Raw genomic sequence first — 25,248 nt, 5'->3', positions numbered from 1 at the left:
AACACTTCTCTAATTCACTCAGTCTTGCCATTTTCTTAAAGCCATCCGTGTGGTGTCCCTCGTCTTTGGCATTTATGATTCATTCTCCATCCTAGTTGAGCTGACCTCTTCTTAGCTATTCCAGAGTCTTCTTTGTCTCTGCTCAATCTGCCCAACTCTTTTTATACCTTCCTGCTCTTTTATTGTTCTCCCAGTTGTCGGTGTATATCTGTTGATATTTCACTTTATGATTTATGGTATTTTGCAGTCGTTGGGGCTGTATTTGTTGCCGTTTCATTTTCATGTGTGACATCTTCCATTCGCACCTGTCTTTGGAATTTTTTTTGCTAGGTGGGTTAGGGATACCTTCTCTAGTTTGTTGTCTTCGTGTTTGCATACAAATTGGATTTGGTAGTCTGTTGAACTTTTCACGTATTCAGCCAATCTTAGAGTTGTCATTCTGTACACTTGATTGAGTTCCATCAGGCCGCTACCTCCTTCTTTCCTTGGCAGGTACATTCTCGGGATGCACTGATTTTTGTCGAACATTTTGTGGCTATATTGAGGAGTTTCAATGTTTTGATATCTAGAGTGTTGATTTCAGCTTGTGACCAGTTTATTATCCCACAACTGTATTGGAACTCTGGTACTGCGAGTTGGGTTATTGCTTTGCAAACCCAAACAAACTGTTATTGCAAACTACAAATCCCCTCAAGATATATTTATGAAATTTGGTACACATATCAAGCAAGTGGTGAACTGGTGCCTTTTGATATTTTCTGATTGATAGGTCACTTGGTTTGGCAGCCATGTTGGATTCAATAAAATATTAAATAATGTTTTCTCTGGAATCACATAGCCTAACGAAGCGAAAATTTGCAACTATCATCTTCCATCATGTCTGCATACATAGTAAAAATTGTGACGTCACAAGTCACATGGTTTGGCGGCCATCTTGGATAGAAAAACACACCTCATCCGATTAACACGAAACTTCACACACGTATTCCACTGGAGGGTTGGAGGCAGAATGTAAATTTATGATGTTATAGGTCACATGGTTTGTCAGCCATCTTGGATTGAAAATTAATAAATTTTAAAAATCTTCTTCTCCAGAACGGCTGGACAGATTGAGGCAAAATTTCACATACACTTTCCCCAACACATCCTTTCAGAAGTTTGTTAATTTCTAATTGATAGGTCACATGGTTTGGCAGCCATATTGAATTTACCCTAAAACCATCAAACATCTTCTCCAGAACGGCTGGTCAGATCAAGGGGAAACTTCACATACTTATTGCACACGCTTAGGGAATACAAGTTTGTTAAACCTCATTTACTATGGCGGGGGATATCGAAGACTATGGCTTCAACGGATGCTAGTTACTTCTTTCCTTGTCTGCCAATTTCCGAGTTGTATCTCAGAACTGACTTAATTTTGCAGCAATAATGGGAATAAAAAGTATGCGTGGTTGACATTTAAAAAAAATTCACCTCGACCTAAGTTTAAGGTCATGACACAATTATGAACATTTTCACACTTTTCACTGTAACTCGACCAAGGTTGACCCAATCGGAACAAAATTGCCCTCCATAGATAGCCCAGAGCAAGGCGTATTTACGCTTGATTTACATCAATGTAAATCAAGCTTTACACCTATGGATTTACACCCTCCGTGTTAAAGGTCAAGGTCAAATGGCAGTCTGAAAAAAACCATTAATGCGTTTTTTTTGTCATCATTCAATTTTGCCAATGCGGAATATCAGACCGTCTGGCCTTCCAAGAAGTTCTTGTATCATAATACTGCAATGTACCTGCATTGAAGTTGTGCACCCGATATTTGATGAGTGCCCTTGACCTACTTTTTTGTGATTGTGACCTAATTAACTAAAAACACCATTTTCATCATAACTTCAATTTTGATGATGTTGAGTTTTATGGATAGATTGTAGATGGGGACACATTTTCTTAATTTACACTACACCTAAACGTTGAAGGTCAAGGTGATATGACGGTCCGACAAAAAATATGGCCGTCATTGGATCGTGTGCGCCAGGGGAGACTTACCCTTGGCGATTGCTTTGCGATCGAAGACATCTCGCTTCAGTTGTTCTGCCAATTCTTTTGTCATTCAGTGCAAATAGTTTAAAATCATCCATCTAGAATAGATGTGTCACCTTTACTGTCTCCGTATTTGGACATTCTTTTGTTGGATGTTGGGGTATATCCTTGTCCTTGCTCATTAATGAAGCTGCTCAGTGGGTTCAGGAGGGGCGAAAAAAAACAGTAGGTCCATACAAAACAGGAGAGGCTGTTGCCCTGGAATATCCTGCGTCACATCTTCACCCCTGGTATTTCGATGCTTTCTTCCGAGTGCTGTAATATCAATGTGGTGTTCCAAATCTCTAATACTTTTTCAATCAGTTTGATTATTTGTGGGTTGATCTTGTACTTTACCCCATCCATCCAACACATACAAGGTCTGCCTCTTCCTTTTCCTCCATGAACTACACCCAGCATGGTTGACTTCTCCAGGCTTTCCTTTTCTGCTCACAGAATGTGTCCAAACTCTCACTTTCTGATTTGGCATCAGTGTTTCTCATGTACATGGTGGTCTAATTTCTTCAAATGCAGTCCATGGAATTTTTAGCTGATCTGGAATTTAAATTTCACATAAGGTATTGTCATCATGCACCGTCCGTCCGTCCATCTCCTATTTTGACTATTCCGGCCAAACCGCTCCGCCGATCCGGCTGAAATTCGGTGGCAATGTTCCTCTCCTGACTGGTAACAGGAATTGCAAAGCTCATTCCAGTCACATGACTTTAAGTTGGTCAAAATGGCCGACTCAGTAAATTTCTTCAAAAATCTTCTTTTCCAGACTCACCAGTCAGAATGCTACGAAATTTGGGTTACAACATTAGGCCAGGGTAGGGATATTAAATCACCGAAGTCATGTTGATCACGTGACCAGAAGTGTGTCAAAATAGCGGACTTGGTAAATGTTTTGGAAAATTGTGTAAATTCCTTCAAAAACCTTCCTCTCCAGACCCACCAGTCAGAATGCCACCAAATTTGGGTTACAACATTAGACCAGGGCCCGGATAACCTGCAGATCCAATGGTCCTGCTTTTAACATCAGTCTCGAAAACCACATTTCAAAACTGTCGATCTTCTTCCTTTCTTTTTCACTCGCCAAGACTCAGCTTCATAAATTGAAACTGGAAATACCAGAGCATTCACAATCCTCCTCTTGCTTTGTTTTGTCACATCTTTGTCTTTCCAGATCTTTATAAATCCTAACATTGCTTTTCTCACCAACACTAACTCCGTCTGTTAATTTCTCCTGCACATTCTCCACTTACATCAGTCTTAGAACTCAGGAAGATGAAACTTTACATTATTCCCACATGATCGTCTCCTGATCTGAACACATCAACCTTCTCGCAGTTAACAAGATTTTAGTCTTTTTTTCGGTTTAAATAAAATCCAGCTTTTTCAATTTCCTTCTTCACTGTCTGCAGCAATTTCATCAAGCCCTCTTTTCTTTCTGCCAACAGAGTGGTATCATCAGCATACCTTAGATTGTAGATACATCTTCCTCCAATCCTGACTCCAAGCTGGAGTTTGATGTCCTCATGATGTACTCATGCTACAGATTGAACAAGTAAGGGGAGAGAATGCCCCCCCTGTCTAACCTGTTATCCAATTCTCTCTCTCTCTCTCTCTCTCTCTCTCTCTCTCTCTCTCTCTCTCTCTCTCTCTCTCTCTCTCTCTCTCTCTCTCTCTCTCTCTCTCTCTCTCTCTCTGTCTCTCTCTCTCTCTCTCTCTCTCTCTCTCTCTCCATACTCTGTTCTTACTGTAGCTTCTTGTTTTGTGTACAGGCCTCTTATCAGACACATTAGGTTCTCCGACATCCCCATTTCTCTCAGCATATTCCACATCAATTCATGATCAACACAATCAAAAGCTCTGCTGTAATCTATAAAACAGAGATACACCTTCCTTTGATATTCATTTTCTTTTTCCATGATCCACCTCAGAGTTGCGATTTGATCTCTAGTACCTCTCCCTCTTCTGAAACCTGCTTACTCCATGAGCATATATTGTCAGCTAGCTATCGTGTGCTGCCTGTGGCTGTCGGTTGCATCATTTTCTGGGGGTGCCACTGTGCCGCTGCTGCTCTGCCCTCCATTACCAGGACACTGGTACTCATTTCGCCGACTTCGGAAAGATGACAGGCTGAGTCAACCCCCACCTGGTGTGAATTCAATGGCCGACGACCTCAAACTCAAGACCCTAAGATCTCAAGCCAGCCACCTTCACCGATAAACCAACACCAGGATTAGCATTTATCTTTCAATGAAGTCTTCTATTCTGTGTTGAATGATCTTTAGTAATATTGTGCTGGAATGTGAAATCAAGGCAAGAGTTCAGTTATTTGAGCATTGTATTGCATCCTTTTCTTTGGCAATGGTATGTACTGTGTCCACTGACTGTTTCCACCTTTTAGGCCATGCAAAGCTGCTCAAGATCTGTGTCGAGATAGCTGTCAAACTATGGATTGCCTCCTCCACAACTACCTTAAAGAGTCATATTGGCATTTCATCGGTACCCGGTGCTTTTCCATTTGCCAGCTCTTTATTGGTTCTACGTACCTCTCACTCTATCACTATTGATTCTTGATCATCCTCTTTCTTCGAAGGTTGTCATCATATTGCTGTCTCATTTGTGTCGAGTTTCGGTATCGTCCTTCCATCTTTCTTTCACCTGTGTTTCTTCTGTCAGATCTTTTCCTCTTCGACTCTTGAGGACCCCATTGACCTAAACTCTCCTGTGATCTCTCTGAGATTTAAGAAAAATATATCATCTTTTTCTCACTGTGTCGTCACATTGCCTCCTTGACATACAGTCCATGAGTTAGACCTCAAAATTTCGGGTTTCATTACCAAAAAGGGGAACAGACCAGACCCCACCATGATTTTTGGTTAGCTTGATACCTCAAGTGTTTGAAATCAGTTGATGGACTTGCAAGGAAGGTAGCTTAATGACCTTTTGGCGGCCATCTTTAAAAATGCCCGCCGTTATTTCACCAAAATGGAGGAAATTGGAAAAATACCCACAACTCACCTCCAGAATGTCCTATGGACATGCGGTTTGGCTTAAAATGATTGTAAGAACATTCTACATCTGGCAATATATAGATTTAGATAGTTATTTGCTACGGTATGTTCCAAAATTCGAAATTTCTCCCCAAAAAGTGGCATTTTTGGGGGTTTTTTTTGCTATATGTTATCAGAAGTTTTCTGCCAATTATTGTTCAAATATATCTAAGCTCATTTTTTACCTTGGTCACCTAGAGTGGTTCATAAGGCATTCAAAGAAAGTCAAATATCAAGTTATCTGAACTTCACAGGATTGTACAGATACGTTTTGTGGCATGCTCCTATTTGCTGTTTTCGGCTTTTTGGGGTAGCGGTAAACTGATATCAATAAAACTTTTCACAACACTCCACATAACAGTTTTTTATCGGAATAAAATGCAGGAGTTCATGCTCATGAATTCCCCTGTATGAACTGTTAACAGTCACTCATAGCTGGCAGCCCCTTGGCCTGGATTTCGGATGATGGAAGCCGGGAAGGTCCCCCACCACTGAAGCCGACCAACCTTTCAATGCCTTTAATTGCAGCGACGGCAAGGGCTTCTCAACATAATTTAATGTGGGTTCCTGCTCGTCTACATGATGTCGCCAACCAATCGATCTGCTCATGGACTGGTTTTAATATCAAAACTGGAGACAACATTCCAGTCAAACAAGATAGGATTGGCTACTTACCAACCATCAATGCACTTGCTACAGAGCTGTCGACTGTGCACGAGATCCTTTCTAAATCAGTGTCAATTCAGGAGCAATTGAGCCTTGCAAAAATTGCAGTAGTTATGGACCAAGCTCTGTACGCAAAGGCAACGGAGGTAGCCTGGAAGCAGCAAATTAGGTTTGAGGGTATTGTGCTGATGCTGGGAAATTGCCATATAATCTGTAACTTGTTGTCAATCATCGGGAAAATGTTTCGTGATGCAGGACTTAGGGACCTCGGTGTTGAACTTGGAGTGATAGCTGAGGGGTCAGTTGAGAAAGTTTTAGATGGAAAGCAGTACAACCGTGGAGTCCGTCTCCACAAACTTGCATATGAAGCTCTGATGCGACTTGCTTGGGCAGGATTCTTTGAATGGTTGGAAAATAACCACAATTCAGACATGGGACATTTGAATGAAACATTAACAGTATTGCGGATATACATGAAAATACATGCGCAGCCACCCTTGAATTAAGTTTGAATGATGAATCATGCCAGAGGATTCTGTATCTGTTCGGGTCTTACCTCGATGTTCTGCGGCACGAAAGTGGCCAATTGGCATCCTTCTGGATGATGTATGTAGATATGGTCGAGATTATGCTTGGTCTGATACGTGCGGATCGCGAAGGTGACTGGCACTTGCATTTATCATGCATCAAGGACTTGATACCTTGGTGTTTTGCCATGGACAAGACAAACTATTCAAGATATCTGCCAGTGTACTCTGCGCAGATGACCCAATTGGAGAACACATGTCCAGACCTTCATGATCATTTTATCCATGGTGGCTTCTCAGTTCAACTTCACCAAGTGAACCCATTTGTCAAAATTGCAATTGATCAAACAGTTGAAGAGACCGTGAACAAGGATATCCAAAACATCCGGAGGTACAAGAGGCTTTAGTCTGAGACAAGGTGCCTTGTCAGGATTTTATCTAACCGCCGAGTACAGGGCAGAAGCTCTGAGGCAACTCCGAGAAATGGTATCAGTGAGTTCCTGTCTCGGTCATGCTGACCTACAAACCTCTAGAATCAAGAGTGACGAAAATTATGTGACATCAGTCGTTGATATGTTGTAAAACAATTGGACTAATCCGTTCTCAAACCAACCATCAGATCTTGTGAATTTAGCAACCGGTGCCGCAGCACCGCCAAATACGAGCACTGACTTATTGAAAGCCTGCGAAAAAGGGAAAGAAGCCTTCAAGTTACATCCACAGAAGTTAGAGGAGGGTTCAGGATTTTATGACCCAATAAAGAAACTTCAATTACAAACATTCAGTTCAATGCAGAAAGACACAGTTGTCAATGCTGGGACAAACAAAGAGATTGTTTTGAAGGCAGACAATGGTGTCTTTGGACATATGATTGGCATTGGCCAATGGTGACAGCACCCTAAAGAAAACAGGGAAAGCAACTTTGGGCAAACATATTGAAAAAGAAATTGCTAATGTTGAATTGTCCTCAGGTCCTTGGGCAACAATAGTTGATGCCATGGGGATAGTCCAAAAGATTCATGGCGAGAATCTGACATTTGAGGAACTCTCAGTGATAATTCTGAAGAAAGTCCTGAATGATTGCCAGGGAAGTGGACGAGTCGATGTTGTGTTTGACGTCTACAAAGACCTGTCGATTAAAGACGCAGAACGGTTGCATCGTGGTTCTCAACATGGAATTGTATTTAATCAGATAAAGCCAGGACACAGGACAAAGAACTGGAAAAGGATGTTGGTGAGTAAGGAAAGCAAGAACAAGCTTACAATGTTTCTCGCTGACAACTGGAAGGAAGAACGGAACAGAGACAAACTTGGTAACACAACAATGATAGTCACCTCTGGTGAAAAGTGTTTCCAGATTACGAAGGATAATGTGTCAGAGATTGCGGCACTTGCATCAACCCATGAAGAAGCCGACACGAGAATGCTGGTCCATTGCAAACATGCTGCCGTTACGTATCCAAAGGTTATGGTGATTTCAGAGGATACTGATGTATTTTGATCCTCCTTGACCTACATTCGGAATTCGGGACAAGTAGAATCCTGTTAAGATGCGGGGAAAAAACCAAATAAGACTTATTGACATCTCAAGGTTGGGCACAATACGAGGCAAGGATGTGTGTACGTCGTTGATAGGAGTCCATGCATGGACTGGCTGTGATTCAACTAGTTCATTCGCTGGTCAGGGTAAGGGAAAAGCAATCAATTTGATCCGCAAAAACCAGCATTTCAGAGAAGCGCTCATGAAACTTTGTCAAGAGTGGGTCGTCAGAGATGAAATGTTCGAAACGATACAGGCATTCACCTGTAGCATGTATTGCTCAAACACGAATGTCAAGGAGGTCAACATCCTCCGTTATGATTTGTTCTGTTCAAACAAAGGGGATGTTTCATCGGGACAGATTCCCCCGTGCAAGGATGCATTAAAACAACACATGCAGCGTGCGATCTACCAATCTGCCATTTGGAGGCGTAGTCTCCAGAACTTTCCTGAGATACCCAGTCCCACTGAAGGGCATGGTTGGATAATGGTAAAGGGAAACTTGGAAATATATTGGCTTACAATAGCCCCAGCCGCAGAGGCTGTTCTGGCACTAATGTCGTGCAAGTGCCCAAGAAGTTGCAATGATGACTGCCCCTGTGTCGTGAATGGTTTAGCTGCACACCAGCGTGCAGACTACAAAACTACAAATATGTGTGATGAGACAGAGGATGAAGACCAATTGCAAGACATGGATGATAGTGACAGTGACGAGGAAGACTAAATTAGATATATTTTTCAGTGGTTGAGTACATATTGAGAAACAGTGTATTTAAATTTGTGGACGAGTGCTGAAGTCAAGACGTCGGGAAAACCTTGCCAGGAAATTACTGGGGGGTACCGCGAGAACCGGTTTGGTCGGTTACTGTTAGTGGTTTTCACAAAACTTGTATTAAAAAGTAATTCACCAAATATTGCCCATATTTTTGGTGGTGAAGGCCCATATGGTGTCCAAGGTCTCCGAGAAATTATTGATATGTCTGCCAAAAAAGCGTTGAATCAAGTTCCTTTGGGTATATCTGACTCTGTACATGTACCCTAACTGGAGGGTACCATGAGAACCGGTTTGGTTGATCCAATAACTTCTGGCTATTTTCATACTTAGTAGTACAGTCGAAATGTCGGATGACGTCCCACAAATTGCAACAAAAGCAAACTCAATAGATTTTGATTCCTGGATATGTCCTCAGTCACAGAAAAAAGTCCTAAGGGATCCTCCGGGGGGAAAGTCCTGAAATCATGGAAATCCAATATGGCCGCCACCCGGCTTCGGGGAAAATGAGAAAATTGTAAAGATTGATATTTAATATGTAAATATATGTTTTTCTGCATTCTAATTGTTTCTAGTTATGGTCAGTATATTGATATACAATAATAATTATAAAAAAGTGAAATGTATTGAGGGTAAAATAAAAAATTATAGCTTTTTTGTCCAAAAATGTCAATTTTTTGTCCTGAAAAAAAATATATTTACCTGATACTGATTTTGGTTCCTGGACAAAAAAAAATAAGAAATGTTGAAGACATAAGATGAAATCAAGTCTATGGCAATACAATATAATTATGTAAATCATTGAAACATGACAAAATTCATAATTCCACTCGGGGCAATCACATCTGCCTGACGAAGGTTTCGAAATGAAAATGAAAATTCGCATTAAACTCAGAAACTACATCCATTATAAACTGACTATACATGTTGAGAAAAATCAAGCGTATTAAAGTTAGAACTCGACAATGTCGTCATCATCCTCATCATTGTCACATGGAGTGTTTGTGCAGCCAGAGCTCCTGCAGTTTCCACAAGCTGGAGTACACTCAATGTTGTGCTTCTTGCATGTGCATCTCATGGTGCGACATTCAGCCTGGCAGTTGCACCTAATGACACGTTACATCTTTTCAGGAGCTGGAGCTGTTGATGTCTGAAGTGGCACAAAACCCTCGTCACACTTCTGCCAACCCCAGTCTGTCGGAAGAAGTTCATCTGCACATCCCTTCCATTCTTGGACTTGCAGATACACGTGCAGGCTGTGATACTTTGCTGCTTCTGATGTTGGTGGTAACGTCTGTGGTTGCACGTGAGAGGAGCTCCAAGCCACCTTGTCCCAGTACCGCTGATACCGGAGGGTGTCCAGGGTGTCAGTTGACTTTCCGTTGTAGATTATCACCAATGTTTTTTTCTCCTGCATCTGCCACATCACATACGGAAGCTGGATATGTATCAAAAACCTTGGCCTGCTCACGGAATGTGTTGTTTGCTTTGAACTTTTTGAGGGAAGCTCCCTTTCCAATCCCATGAAGACGAGATGTCGTGTCGCACCCAAGAACTGCATGTAGAAACAGTATGTGCTTGCATATGTCTGTACCAATCATTTTCTTTGTAACCTTGATGTTCCAGATGCGAGGCTTCTTCGTGTTCTTCTTTGGCTCGGGACAAAAGAAGAGGTCATGGGATTCTAAGCTTGCATGGTAGCATAGGAGGACGAGGAGGTCTGTGTCATCACCAACTAACACAGTGTTGGTGACAGTAGCAGACTGCACGGCCTTCAGTACAATCAAGAGATCAGCATCCCCTGAGGCATGGTGTGTCTCACAGTTCTTCTTCTGAAGCTCTTGACTCAACATAAAAATGAGTCGCTGTTTATTCTGCCTATTTGCAGGAAACTGTTCCTTCTTCATTGTGAGATGCATGTCAGCTGTAAATGTCACAGTCGTGCCAGCATTCCCTTTGGACCATCTCTAGTGTGTCATGTCCTTCGTGTTGGTACTCTCATAACCATCAAACATGACTATGGCATCTCCGTACATCTTCGTTACATAATCAGTGTACTGGTGGCATATGTCTCTGTATGTAGATCCACGAGACCAGGGAATGTGTTGAACAAGTGCCCCGCCATCCAAAACATACTGTTGCCCATCATTGGAGATATCGGCTGGGACATCGGATCCAAGAAGATCCCAGATGGCATCAGCAAAGACTGGCTTGTGTGCTTCTCGGAGCTGAAGAGAGGAATCAGAGGGCTGGTGGATAGCTGCACAGTTCATATTTGAAGGCCGACTCCAGTTCTTTTGCTGTCTGTGCAACAGTGATCAGTCTCTGGAAGAGGAGTTGTGGATCAACTTGGACTTGCTCTCCATCAATCTTGACAGATGACTTCATGCCGAGGGTGACAACTTGGTCTTTCCTCTTAAATGTGTACTCTGCAGGTGTTTTCCCATCCATAGATTTCAATATTTTGGCTCCTACAGCATGTGCTGTATCGACGTTGACGGTGGGGTGTGCATGAACTCCAGTGGCAATGTTCCTCAGACGTGCATCACTACTGAACGGATCCCGTTCCTGTAAATACTGAAGAGCTGATAGTGTGTCCTTCCAGTCACGAGATTGTCTTGCATTGGTCATGTCCTTCTTCTGCTCTCCAGTGTTGTAGTTCACACCTGTGAGCTCCTGCATTGCCTGGTTTATTTCTGCACAGGCAGGCATTGATAGTAGCCATACCAGCCGTTGTTGCTCTGTCATTCCTCGCCCTTGTGTGAGCCCCCCGCTGGTCTTCAAACTTCTCATCAGAACTTGTTTGATGATCAGGTCAGATGAAAGACCTGCCCACAGGCGATCACTTCATTGAACCACATGGAACCCCTCATCAAAATGTTGTTGGACATTGGGATGTTGAATTTTGAGGTTGGACATCTGCTGCAGATACACCCTCACAGATTTGGCATGCAGGTTGTGGCCTGAGGCTGCCAGGTAAGGCAGCATTTCCTGGATGGCCTGTAGATGTCGTGCCCAGTTCCCAGTGCACTCTGCCCGGATATATTTGCGTAGAATGTCTAGCATGTCCATATTCTGAACCCAGAGCGCTGAAGTTCCAGAAGATATCTTTGCAGACTCGGCATGCTTCTGAAGGTGGTCTTTGATTCGTTTCAAGACGTCAGACTTGTATACTTCTTCCGATAGACTGGGGTTGGCAGAAGTGTGACGAGGGTTTTGTGCCACTTCAGACATCAATAGCTCCAGCTCCTGAAAAGATGTTACGTGTCATTAGGTGCAACTGCCAGGCTGAATGTCGCACCATGAGATGCACATGCAAGAAGCACAACATTGAGTGCACTCCAGCTTGTGGAAACTGCAGGGGCTCTGGCTGCACAGTCACTCCATGTGACAATGATGAGGATGATGACGACATTGTCGAGTTCTAAATTTAATATGCTTGATTTTTCTCAACATGTGTAGTAAGTTTATAATGGATGTAGTTTCTGAGTTTAATGCAAATTTTCATTTTCATTTAGAAACCTTCCTTAGGCAGATGTGATTGCCCCGAGTGGAATTGTGAATGTTGTCATGTTTCAATGATTTATATAATTATATTGTATTGCCATAGACTTGATTTCATCTTGTGTCTTCAACGTTTCTTTTTTATCTTTGTCCAGGAGCCAAAATCAGTATCAGGTAAATATATATATTTTTGGGGACAAAAAAATTGACATTTTTGGACAAAAAAGCTATAATTTTTTATTTTACCCTCAATACATTTCACTTTTTTATAATTATTCTTGATTATCAATATACTGACCATAACTAGAAACAATTAGAATGCAGAAAAACATATATTTACAAATTAAATATCAATCTTTACAATTTTCTCATTTTCCCCAAAGACGGGTGGTGGCCATATTGGATTTCCATGATTTCAGGACTTTCCTCCCGGAGGATCCCTTCGGACTTTTTTTCTGTCACTGAGGACATATCCAGGAATCAAAATCTGTTGAGTTTGCTTTTGTTGCAATTTGTGGGAGGTTGACCAAATATTTCTGCGAAAATGCCTGTACTATAGGTGATCCAGTAATGCAGTCTGTGTTCAAACTGCATCCCAATGCCCTGCCGAATTAAACTTTTACTGACAAATGAATGATCATTTCATGTAATTGCTAACTAATATCCAGATGTTGTTTAACTGGTAAGACATACAAATGTTGTTGATTTTGAAAACAACTACAACAACAGCAAACTACTGGTCCCTCTGCTGAGTACCTTGTACATTTTGGGGCTATAGATAGATGAATAGAAATTCAGAGTATTGTTCGCATTAATCACAATCTGTCATTGATGGGCTTTGTGCTCCTTCCCATGATAGGGCCGGAGATAGGGCCCCAGTTGGTGCACTAATACATGGGAAATGTACGCTGACCGGTACTCAACAGAGGGTCTAGTATATAATGAGCATATGTAAAATCTTATTTCAGTTATAAAAATGTCTATTAGATATTTTGAAACCCCAATGGTGGCATAGCATAGGTTTTTGAGATCGGGTGCCCCAAAAAAGGCCAAAAACTGACAAATAGATCATGTACGAAAACATATCTATAGAATCCTGTGAAGTTCAGATAACTTGATATTTGACTTTCTTTGAATGCTTTATGAACCACTCTAGGTGACCAAGGTAAAAAATGAGCTTAGATATATTTGAACATTAATTGGCAGAAAACTTCTGATAACATATAGCAAAAAAAAAACCTAAAAATGCCACTTTTTGGGGAGAAATTTCGAATTTTGGAACATACCGTAGCAAATAGCTATCCAAAACTATATATTGGCAGATGTAGAATGTTCTTACAATCATTTTAAGCCAAACCGCATGTCCATAGGACATTCTGGAGGTGAGTTGTGGGTATTTTTCCAATTTCCTCCGTTTTGGTGAAATAACAGCGGGCATTTTTTACGATGGCCGTCAAAAGGTCATTAAGCTACCTTCCTTGCAAGTCCACCAACTGATTTCGGACACTTGAGGTATCAAGTTAACCAAAAATCATGGTGGGGTCTGTTCCCCTTTTTGGTAATGAAATTCGGTCTGGCTCATGGACTAATATTTATATTTCTCTTTCGTCACTTGTCGTTGGAAATTGGCATTTAGCTGCTTAATGTCCTCTCTTGATGCACCTTTGGTTTTCATATCTTCTTCTTCTGTGTGCCATATTAATTGCCTCCTCTGACAGCCATTTAGCCTTCTTATTTTAACTTGCAATAGAAAACCAAAGGCACATCATCAAGAGAGGACATTAAGGGATGTTGTTTTTGAGCTCCTCTTTTGCCATGACAAGAATTATATAATAAGGAGAAATTGTCCAAATAGTCAAAATGAGCTGCCTACAAGCAAGCTCATCACCATTTCCAACCCAACTGGAACGGTTCACTGGCAAAAACATTGACACATGGCACATAACCATTCAACAACCAAGTTTAAAATAAATAAATAAATAAATAAACACCCCACCATGTGCAATGCCAAAAGCAAGACAGCCTCCTGCAACATAAATCTTAAAGGCCTCAATTGTCTTCTTATTTATTGGCCACAATAGTCAGGTTGACCAGAGAAAGTTAATTTCCAAAGCCTTTCATGAACCTGACATTCAACTGAGTAGGTTGGAGCAGGAAATTGGAACTTGGCCACGGTGTGTGGAAATTTAGCTCGTCTGCACTTCACAAAGGACACCGTGGGATCTTTAACGTCCACCAACAAATGCCAGCAGACAGGACTTTAAAGACCCAATTATAATGATTTATAATGTGGAAGGCAATCTTGCTTCTGGCACTGGACGTTGTCGGCTGTTTTCTCACTTCGTTGTTGCAAGGTTACGGTCTACCAACTTGCAGCGAAGCCGATCCGGTGGTTGAATGGTTGCACAACTTTTGAAATTCCAGAATTTGTGCCACATGTCAATATGTTTTCTTTCATTTGATCCAATTGGATTTGGTGAGAAATAGTGATGAGCTTGCTCGTATTACTCTTTTTGAGTCGTTGGGCAAATTAGTATGATAAATAAATAAATAAATATAATTCCAGCAACATCTTACAAAAGATCCTGTTCACTTTTCATGCTTCAAGCTACTCGAAGGTAAAATAAAAAGGTCTTTCCCTCATTTGTTGTCACGTGAGAGGAGGACAAACCTTTTTTCCACTGGAAGAAAGCTGATGAGCCAGGCTGTACTCATTAAGACCAGATGCAGCCATGTAAGTGCTGCCAATAGTCTTTATCTTGGTGATTCTACAGAACCTGGATTCATCCAGTAGCTGAGGATGAGAAGGATGAGAAAGGTGAGATAGGTCATTCAACAAACATATATCATGTATTTTAAGCTTAGGATAAGGTGCATGGCGTGTGCAATGACGTACAGAGTCAAAGTCGGAGATGATCTCGTTGAGGAAGCGTAGACATTCCAATCCACCTTTGTTGACACTATCCTCGTGGTAGAAATCAGAAAAGTTTGCAATGGAGGCAAACATGACACCTGCTTCTTCATACGTCTGGCTGTACAAATCCTGCACATACCATGATTTGCCACAAACATACAATTGATCATATACACAGATTATGATGTCACAAGTATGGCTTCTTAACTCAATATTACGAAGACAGAAAATAGCGGCGAAAGGACAAATGTTGACGAGTCAAAGAGGTGCGTCCATTCACATTGTGGTGCTGAAAAGCAAGGCCCTCCTTACGTGTTATTTGTTATGTATCCAGACAGTAATTCTGCAGTGAATAATAACAACACTCAAGCAGATCGATGGCTCGAGTATATGATCATAATAATAATCAGACGAGTTGCCGAACAAGGAACTTCGATGCAGGAGGCAAGGGAAGCCATTAGGCCCATCAAAGCCTGCCCGCCCTATCATTTCCAACTTATTGTTGTTTGTCCATGCTCTATCCTTCTAAATACTGAGCGTCAAGCAAGGAAGCAGCACGTATCACGTTGAAGCCTTTGGTATGACTCAATTACAAAAGACTTCAAACTTAGAATGTCTGTTTCCATTATTGCATATTCCAGTCTCTTCAAATTCATCACAACATGATCCATTCAAGGTCCTCCTACATGGATACCTTGTTTGAGGTACAGAGGGCCAAGTGTCGCATAATGGGGTTCAAATCACATATTTATGCCAAAAGACTCCATTCAAGACTTAGTGGGAACAATACTACCTGACTGGACCATGATGTCCATCAAAACACTTCAAGGACTCTAATAATGGTATCGACCATCCAGAACCTCCTGTGAAGACCGAAGCATCCACAGCATCCAAGAAGAAAAATAAATATTTTCTGAATCAGTCACTGTGATTGGACGAGCAATTCTAAACGCTCGAGTCGATTAGTTGTTGAATGCTTTGCAGTTGTTGTGAATACAAGTTAAGACCAAGATAACAAATTGATGAATCATGACAGCGCATGCGAAGACAGCTCACTTCCATCACATCTGAGTAGAACACATTCATATTGTGTGATACTTTGCTTTATTATCTATGTAGTACAATGGTGGAGAGAAAAGATCACACTGCTTTGGTCACCTAATAGTTCACCATTGAGCTAGCTGTCTCGTTTGGGCTTGAGTCTCATTGAGATCGGACGTACAACAAAATGATCGTACTGATGCAGTACCAGCATGAGCAGCATCTGAGCACACCGTCCTTCAAATGGGAACATGAAACCAGTTGTTCTGTCTGCCTTTAGGTTATGCACATTAAGATCAAAGGATTTCTATTCAAAACAGTACGTCATTGTGATTTTGCAGTGGGTAACCTGTCCAAATTCCATGCTTGGCATTGTTGTACCATTCGAATGCTGGCATGACGATTATAGAACAAGCATGTTGGGCCAAATAGCCTCCTTGTTTGTGCAAGTTTCCTCCAATACCCTGATATAATAGGAGGATGATATAATAGGCCATCGGGCAGCGAGATTATGCGGAATTGCCGCAATGACAGATAAGGTCAGGGAAGGGTTATCCCCCATCCGCAGACAGTGCGCAGATCAATAGTGGCCAAGCGGGAAGGGACTAAGTGAAACACGGCTGCCGGTGGGGGCTGAGGCTATATTAAGTGTCGTGTGTCGTGTGAAGAGGGGAAGAGACACCCACAGAGTAAACAGTAGAGCCTGTGTGGGAACTCCATTGAAGGTTTCTCCCAAAAACGAAGCCTTGCAGCGCAGCCTCCAGACATGCCCCTGACGCAGCAAGCCATGCCCACTGTTTCCTTCGTGCCAGCTCATGTCCGTGGCATGGAACCGTCTTGCCTGCCTGTGTCGCAACTTGGGACTCACGGTGTCCTGCCGAACACAGCCCGGGTACTTTGTCCTGTCTGACTCCATCTCTTATCTATCTGTGGAGGAGTGTCTGAGGCCTTAAGGCTTGGGTTATTTAAGGATCCCATCCATTCATTGGCTCAGGGCACGTATTGGGTAAGGGGGTTCAATCATTGCTTCCTTTTGTATTTCCACCCTGTTGTTTCAATACACTTTAAAACCACTTGGTCTCTGTATGACTGAGAATGTCTCTGATCGCTCGTAGAATTATATACATCCACGAAAGGACCGATTGGGTACGGGCGGACAGGACAGCGCCCTGTACGCGGAAAATGCCTGCATCCAGCGATTTAGCCCGGTCACTAATTAGTGTAAATGGAAGCACAGCACCAACCAACGTGATGCATCAATTGACTCGAAGTTTCATTGGACCGAGGTATCATGGCAAACAGACAGGCATATCATCCAGCTCGGAACCACTGAATCCGATGAATGAATCTGAATCCGCGGTGCATTGGGTTTCGGGACCAGGCAACTGGGCCGACCCGACAGCTACAACAGTATTTCTGAAATTGACAATGATAGAACCAGGAATAATAGCTTAATATTGGCTGATGAAATATTTCCAAAATATATTACATCCTCATCCTAATCTTGGCCCATCCTCTTCCTAAACTTCATCAATGATCTCTCTGACTATCTGGAAAATCCTGTTTATCCATTTGCTAATGACTTCAATCTCTGCCGTGACGCCTCTCATTCTTCATGCAGGAAAGCAACAGCCTCCTCCCTACATACCTTGATAAAATCACAACCTGGTCAAACACTTGGAATTGTCTTTCAATCCTGAAAAATCTCAATGTCTGTCTCTGTCTCTGTCTCTGTCTCTTTCACACACACACACACACACACACACACACACACACACACACACACACACACACACACACACACACACACACACACACACACACACACACACACACTCTCTTAACAATCCTCTAGAAGAGGTTCAATCACTCAAACTCCTGGGTCTCACCATCAGCCATGATCTTTCCTGGGCAAGCCATGATTCAAAGTTTGCCAACAAAGCATGCAAAGTCCGTCGTGCAAAGTCCTTCCTTGGTACACCTGAACCCTTATCCACCAAGAAGACCTTCATCTACAGCTCGATGGAATACTGCTCTCCCTTCTGGGATGGCGCTGCTGCCTCACACTTTTCTCAGCATGACGCCCTGAAATCCAAGACCTTCAAGATCATTGGAATCTCCCACGAAGAAGCTGAGTCGATGGGACTATCACTTTGTCACCACAGACAGGTCGATGGTCTGTCTTCTACCCCTCCTTCCTGGTCTTGCACCCTCTGCTCTTTCCGTGCTTTGTCCCCCCACCTCCCAGGTTTCTGCAGGACTCGCACAGTCCATCATCAACCCCCTTCTGGTGAAATTACCAAAATCCAAGATCACTGGTCACCTCCACTCATTCATTCCACTTTTTTTTTGACTGTGGAACCAACTTCCACTTTCTCTTCAATCTCATCCTTCCCTCCATGCCTTCAAGCCGGCTGTTCACCACCATCTCAGATCGTGCCCCATCCAAAACCATAATCGTCTCTACCCTCGTTAAACCACCCTTCCCCCCAGGATTGCCAGTTTTTCATACTGTCCACCCTTTGCATCCTCCTCTACCCCTCATCGTTACCCACATCCCTTGTTTGTGTGTCTCCGTCTATTTTCTCCCTCATCCTTGCCGTTGGCGTTTCCCCATTTCTATTTCTACTGTTCCTTTTGTTCTGTTGCCTCCTGATCAATTCCGTGTTCGAGCTCTTCCACAAACCTTGGGGTTGTATACAAAAAAAGAGATAGAGTCCATCGAACACCTTCCCCAGCAGTCTTGATAAAATGGACATCGGGAGGGCTTTTCAACTCTTGCTTTGTGTTTCCGAGCATGATCAAAATTTCCAAGCGCCAGCACGATTCCCGAGCACGAGTCATCATTTTTATCTGAATCCGCGCTGTTACTCCGACCTCAAAGCACGTGGCAAATTCTATTGGTCAAGATGGCGTAAAGTTGTGCCCAAATTCTATTGGTCAAGATGGCGTAAAGTTGTGCCCAAATTCTATTGGTCAAGATGGCGTAAAGTTGTGCCCAAATTCTATTGGTCAAGATGGCGTAAGGTTTTGCCCAAATTCTATTGAATTGAAGGTTTTTGGAAGTGCAAACATGGCGATTTATGCTCTACACTGTTCAAATATATCATATAATTGAAATAAAATAAAAGCTTTAATGGTGGGGCAACTGAGCTAAATATAGCATAACAATTGTGCATTTTGTGAGGAAAGCACCAAATTTGGCACACTAGTAGCCTATCATATTATGAACAGATTTGGATATTGGGCCATCTCAAAATTTTTGATGGCAGTGGAAAATGGCTGCCACAACCATGAGCGGCAGAATTTGAGATGGCCCAATATCGAAATCTGATCATAATATGTTAGGCTACTCGTGTGCCAAATTTGGTGCTTTCCTCACAAAATGCACAATTGTTATGCTAAGTTGCCCCACTAATAATGGCTGTGCAAAAGAAAAAAACAACCCAACTTTTCCAAAAGTTTACCGCCGCTGATCCGCCGACTTTTATTGAACGCATTGCGTCAGTTCTCCATGCCTGTTTGTGTCCTTTATGATGTCTAAAAACAGTACGTTTCCTGTTTGGAATGATTTTCAATTCAGTTTGACTGCCAGACAGACAGACAGACAGACAGACAGACGAAAAAAAAAATTACATTAATATTCTATGTGCGTGCGTGCTTGGGACAAGATTGCTACAATTTGCCAAATTCAGAGCAAAAGTAACTTCAGTTAAAAAGTTCAAAAGTTCAAAAGTAACTTCAGTTCAAAAGTTCAACTGCAGGTTTGTGTTCCGATTCATGTTCAAAATATAAAATTTAATTGAAATTAAATAATTCCTCGATCATCGACCCACGTCTGCGGACAGACAGACAGAGTGAACCAATTGCTTAACCCGCTTTGCGCTCCGCACACGGAGTGAAAATATCATCTTTCAAAAGAACTACAACGTCAAGGTGCTTTTCCTCTTGACGGGTTCGTTACGCTTCATCAGCATTTGATACCTGTGCACCTACCTGATTGGCAAGAACGTGCAATCGACGCCGATGAAAGAAAACCAAGTGTTTCTTTGAGTGAAGAGTGACTTCCATAAAAAGGTGAAATTTCATCGATCAACTGGCAAAAGTAAACAATCAGTGCAAAGTGACAAAGGGATGAGGATAACAGGGAGGCGATGAATGTTGAAGCTGCTGTGCCTCAAGGAAGGAGCACCATCATCAACCGATCTGCAGTGGGTCTGGGAGAAATCGAACCGTCGGGAAGGTCCGTGCGGACGTAGGTTTCCATGTCCGTATAAAGCCTCGCAAGGAGTCATGTCTGGTGACAAGCAAATAAAACGTTGATGACATGTCTGCAATGAGCTCTGGAGCATGACGATAGATGAAGGAGTTCAATGAGACTCAGTTATGTTCTCAGATGAGTCGAAGTTCCACTTGTATGGCTAAGAGTATTTTGTTCGGGAATGCCCTGGAGAAGAATTCCACCCGGACTGCGACATGTACCGTCCGACACCTGCAGGGGCAGATAGTGCGGGGATGCATTCCAGCCACGCGGCATTAATCTGTGTCGTTTTGTGACGCAAAAAAAAATCAACCATTCAAACGAAAAAAGAGCACGACCTTTGTTTGACTCACACATGGGAATAATCTTCAGAAATTGCAGGAAGGTTATCCAATAATATTTCCACTTCCGTAAATGTGCTGCTCCCAGACCGAATGTGGACCTCAACAAAGCTTGAGAAGCCCTTTCCTGGAACAAGTCTGATGCGGGATGACGGGGGTGTGCCACACTTGCGTATGAGCTGTGTAGCCTGGGTTCGATTCCCGACCTGGTGCGAACCGTCGGGTTAGTGCTTCGCAGACGGGACGTTTCATCACAAAGTGCGCCATCACATCACGAAGTTTCATCAAAAGCGAAAATACACTCTCCTGGATAAAAGCTTCAACCTTCGCACAATTCCTTCACAATTCCTCATTAGCAGCAGTCTGTGGGCCATTGGGCTGCATTAGGCCTGGTTATGGGACTTATTAATAGTCTGTGCCAATGGTTGAGAGCTAATCATGTCCAGTGGGGTTTGGGTAAGGATGAGTTTGGGCACGCATCTGTGGATGAGCTGCTGTTAGGAACCTACAATGTGTACTCACCACTTCAGCACACCAAGAAGAATCCAATCTCTCTTAGGCACCGCAGAACCACACAATACTTACCCGTCACTTGCTCGATATCCTTTTGTTAACTTTGTCCAATTTGCTGCACCATGTCTGACTCAAATTCGTTTGAGGAATCTGATATGCTGCACCATGTCTGACAATGGAATTGAAGCACCAGAGGCCTCAGCGAGCGTTTTATTTCTGTATTTCGTCTTCCTGAGAAACTTTGTCATGTTTTGAACTGTTACGTTAATTGAGGATCCCACGTGTGGAACATGTACTGATGCATCACAGGTATGAATGCATAATGATCTCAGATGTACAAATGGGACGTTTGTCCATGGATGAAAGAGAGTTGGAGAAGGGTGGGCATCAGAATGGTGAAAACATGGTTTGTATAGGGGAGGGGGGTTTGGGAGTTGGGGGGACAAAAATTCCACCATATTTCCCACACAATAAACAGATGTCCCAAAAGACAATTGATAAATATGGGCCTTCAATGTTGTACTTCCCAGTTTCTAGGATGATAATTTTAGGAAGATAAGGCATGACCACGATGGTACTTGCACGACACCGGGCCTTACCTCATCCCGTCGGGTTGCGTTCAGGAAGTATTTCGCCACATGGTCTGGAAGGATGTTCTTCACGAGAGCTTCATTCCAGCGGCGCGTATCGTTCACCTCCTCTTTCTGCTCGTCCAGGTCTCGCTTCCACAGGTATATAGTCCTTATGGTTTGCTCTGCCTGGAGTGCAAATCCAAAGTGAATGCGGTATATGAGCTTTTCCATGGAAACTCCATGACACTCACACTATCAGGGCTCATACTACCTGGAGATGTTGTCATGACAAATATACAAGGGGACTTTAAAATTTGATCTGGACTATTTATATTTATATTTTTACACTTATAACTAAGGTTGTGCTTATACTCGCACACTTACAATAACCAGAGATTTGGTGTCAAAGCCACCCAATGCTCGCCTGTTTATACATTTATCGTTTTTAAAAGACTCGTCTAATAATTAATATTTTTTACAGAGCATTGCAGTGAAGTCTGATCCAAATAATTTTTAAGCAATATATGTATTTGTATTTTGCAATCAGTAACAAGAGCGCAAGTGAGCACAATATACGCCTGAACAAGAAGGTATATACAGAATTGTGCTACTACATGGAAAACAGCATCCTGGTTGGCATGGCAACCACTTTAGATGACGAACGTATGTTACGACACACCGTCTCCATAGTCTGTACCTATGTACCAAAGATGAAACGTGAAAGTTGAAAACTTTGGGAGTTAGAGTGCGGCCAGACGGACAGACAGACAGACAGACAGACAGACGACCGGTATCACATAATACGCCGTGATATATATATATAAATATATATATATATATATATATATATATATATATATATATATATATATATATATATATATATATCGGGTGTATAATAATAGTGTGGTTGATAAAAACATTAGAAAGGAAAAAATAACTTGCACCAAAAACTAACATTTTCACGCTCACGCCGGGGGTATCGCTATAGCTCTCTGTTCTTCGAACAGGCGAGCTAAAAAGTAGAACCACGAGTCCTGAAGCCCACCTGGATCAGGAGCAACAGTCACTCAAACCCCCCACAAACCCCCTTAGACCAATTTTTTTTTTATGCCATGAACAAACTTTGGTATATCACAGTTGATGAAGGTTGTGATCAAGTTTTGTTGAAATCACGTGTGTAGTTTCAGAGAAGAGAGCAAGTACCCATTTTGAGGGGGGTCAATAAGCCCCCCATAGACCCCCTTAATGAGTGCAGATTTTGATGCGGTCAATACACCTTCATTAGGCATTAGATTATGAAGCTTGTGGCCAAGTTTCATCAAAATCGTTTGTTTGCTTCAAGCAATAATGACTGAAGTGTTGACGGACTGACCGACTGACTGACATACGGACACTGCTCAATCACATAAGCTCACCCAACTAAAGTCCAGGTGAGCTTAAAATGATACGGTTATGAGCTGGGAGGTGTGGCATTCCGAAGTGTACACTATGTATGTCAATCTTGGATTTTAGATTGTTTTATTTACATGACAGTAGTCTGCCATTTTGTCATTATATGACTGCTTTGTTGTTGAAGCCAAGCATCTCTGTCTTGTCGATTTTCTTGCTTATTCCATCCCTTGATAGTGCAAACACACCATTTTTTGTGGAACAAACCATATGAGAACTACCAAATTAGATTTGAACTCATCCCCCTGTGGCACCGAATGAAGCCGGGTAGAGACTCGATGCAGATCTTCTTAGCACTGGGTAAAGGCACATTAGCGTGATGCAAGGTTTGCAAGAGGGGGTGACCTTAAAATACTTCGTTCAACCACTGAGATGTGGAGCACGGATGTTGGGACAATGGGAAGATCATGCAAGAGTTGCCTCGGGACACACAGGGACAGGCCTCCTCATTATATTCATTATATAAAACCCAGTAGCTGGATCATCAATGACAAATAGCCAGTGCTACCGATTGGTCTGTTTTTGTAGTCGCTAATGGTCAATCTCACTGATTGTGAAACACTACAAGTAAAGTGCGAAGATTGAGTATTTAAGAGTGGTGTGCCATACAAAAGATGATAGGGAGAAGCACAAACAGTAGAGAGTGCTTAGCAATCAATAGGATGGGTGTTGCGCTGGATGTGGAGGCACAAGGCACGGTGCAGATGGAGTTCTCTTTGTGACTGAGGTCATTGCAGGAGAGCAACTATTGGTCCCTGGTTGTGCTCAAGCTCTGTCCGGCATCAGATCTGCGTCCCCTTTGCTCGCAAGTGCTGTTGGCTGTGGGGCTTGGTGGACAGGCTGGCTTGTTTCTGGCTTGATGCGCTTCAATGCTGCATTCCATGCAAACTGGGAGACAGAAAATCCAAACTTTCTTTCCCTCTTTCACACTCAGAAGCCTTTTGATCCATAAGGAAGGAAGCTACACTTCACATTTTCACTTTATCTGGATCCTCATTTAATTACATTTGTATTTCTTTGAAATTTGAATTAGAATGGTGGCATAATGGTTGGAGTATCTGCTCCGAGTCTGGGAGGTAAGAGGTTTGAACCCCAGCCGAGTCGTCCCAGAGACTCAACTATAAGGGCACACTTCGATGTCGTGGTGCTCTGCCCACATTATTACATCATAACACATACTGTTGCGAATTCGTGCCCACCGGCGTGCGAACGACCGCGTGTAGCCAAAAGCGGCCGCCTCGCCCACCGGAACAGACAATTCAGTCGTGACCCTCCGGGAACTACTGCCAGGAGCCAGTCACGGGTGGGGGTTTAACCTCACCACAACTCAGTCCGCATTCGACCTGCGCGAAATAGGGTCCGATCGCCGAATGGTCGATTTACCGAAGTACTCGCGCGAGTAGCGTCCCGAGGAGTTGTACCACGCCACAGGCCGACTCCGGACACGAACCGCTAAAGCGGTTCGTTCCGTATTACAGGGATAACCGAGCAGAGTTATCGTCGGCCTTGACGGTTCCGATTAATTACCGGGATGTTGAAACCCACTACGAATCCCTTACATGATGCAAGATGGAGATTCAATAAAAGGAAGGAGACGAAGCAAAGCGGGAAACAGTTCAACAAGCAATGCACATTTATTACGGAAACATGGAAGGCACGTATATTACAGTCAAGACAAGATGCAGCAAAAGCAAATGCAATATGACCGAATGAAAGGGCAATTATTTACAACACTTAAACAGTTCCACTTGTCGGGACTTGGCGCCACATCACTCACACAAAAAGCAAAGGAAAGAAAGCCACCCTCACAGGCAAGGAGGCAGACAGGTCCGTGGACCAAATGTACGTGGATGTCCTCGCAGCTGGATGGAAGCCGCAATGTTCGCGCAGCTGCGCCCCGACTCCGTGCCCCTGGCGTGGTCGGCGAACCCTCTCCGGCGTGCTCCGCGCAAGCAGTTTTGTTGGCACCATGTTTAGGGTGGGGGAGGAACGGGGCCCCCTGG

The 25,248-nt window shown here is 42.8% G+C and overlaps 1 protein-coding gene across 4 annotated transcripts in view; it reads right to left on the bottom strand.

The window, feature by feature from the left end:
• Positions 1–25,248, bottom strand: part of LOC147025785 (adenylate cyclase type 3-like) — a 104,396-nt gene that overhangs the window by 12,488 nt on the left and 66,660 nt on the right. For all 4 annotated transcript variants that reach the window (XM_085880586.1, XM_085880584.1, XM_085880585.1 and 1 more), the window contains exons 15-17: positions 21,821–21,979; positions 15,048–15,194; positions 14,823–14,945 (exon numbers count right to left, since the gene is read on the bottom strand). In XM_085880586.1, coding sequence (XP_085736712.1) covers positions 14,823–14,945; positions 15,048–15,194; positions 21,821–21,979 — 429 coding nt within the window. The remainder of the gene's footprint in view (positions 1–14,822; positions 14,946–15,047; positions 15,195–21,820; positions 21,980–25,248) is intronic.

This window comes from Eptatretus burgeri, chromosome 5 (genome assembly GCF_056783735.1).
Source record: "Eptatretus burgeri isolate ZD-2024b chromosome 5, Ebu_testis_v1, whole genome shotgun sequence".
NCBI classification, from domain to species: domain Eukaryota; kingdom Metazoa; phylum Chordata; class Myxini; order Myxiniformes; family Myxinidae; genus Eptatretus; species Eptatretus burgeri.
This window is presented reverse-complemented; position numbering and strand designations above follow the sequence as displayed.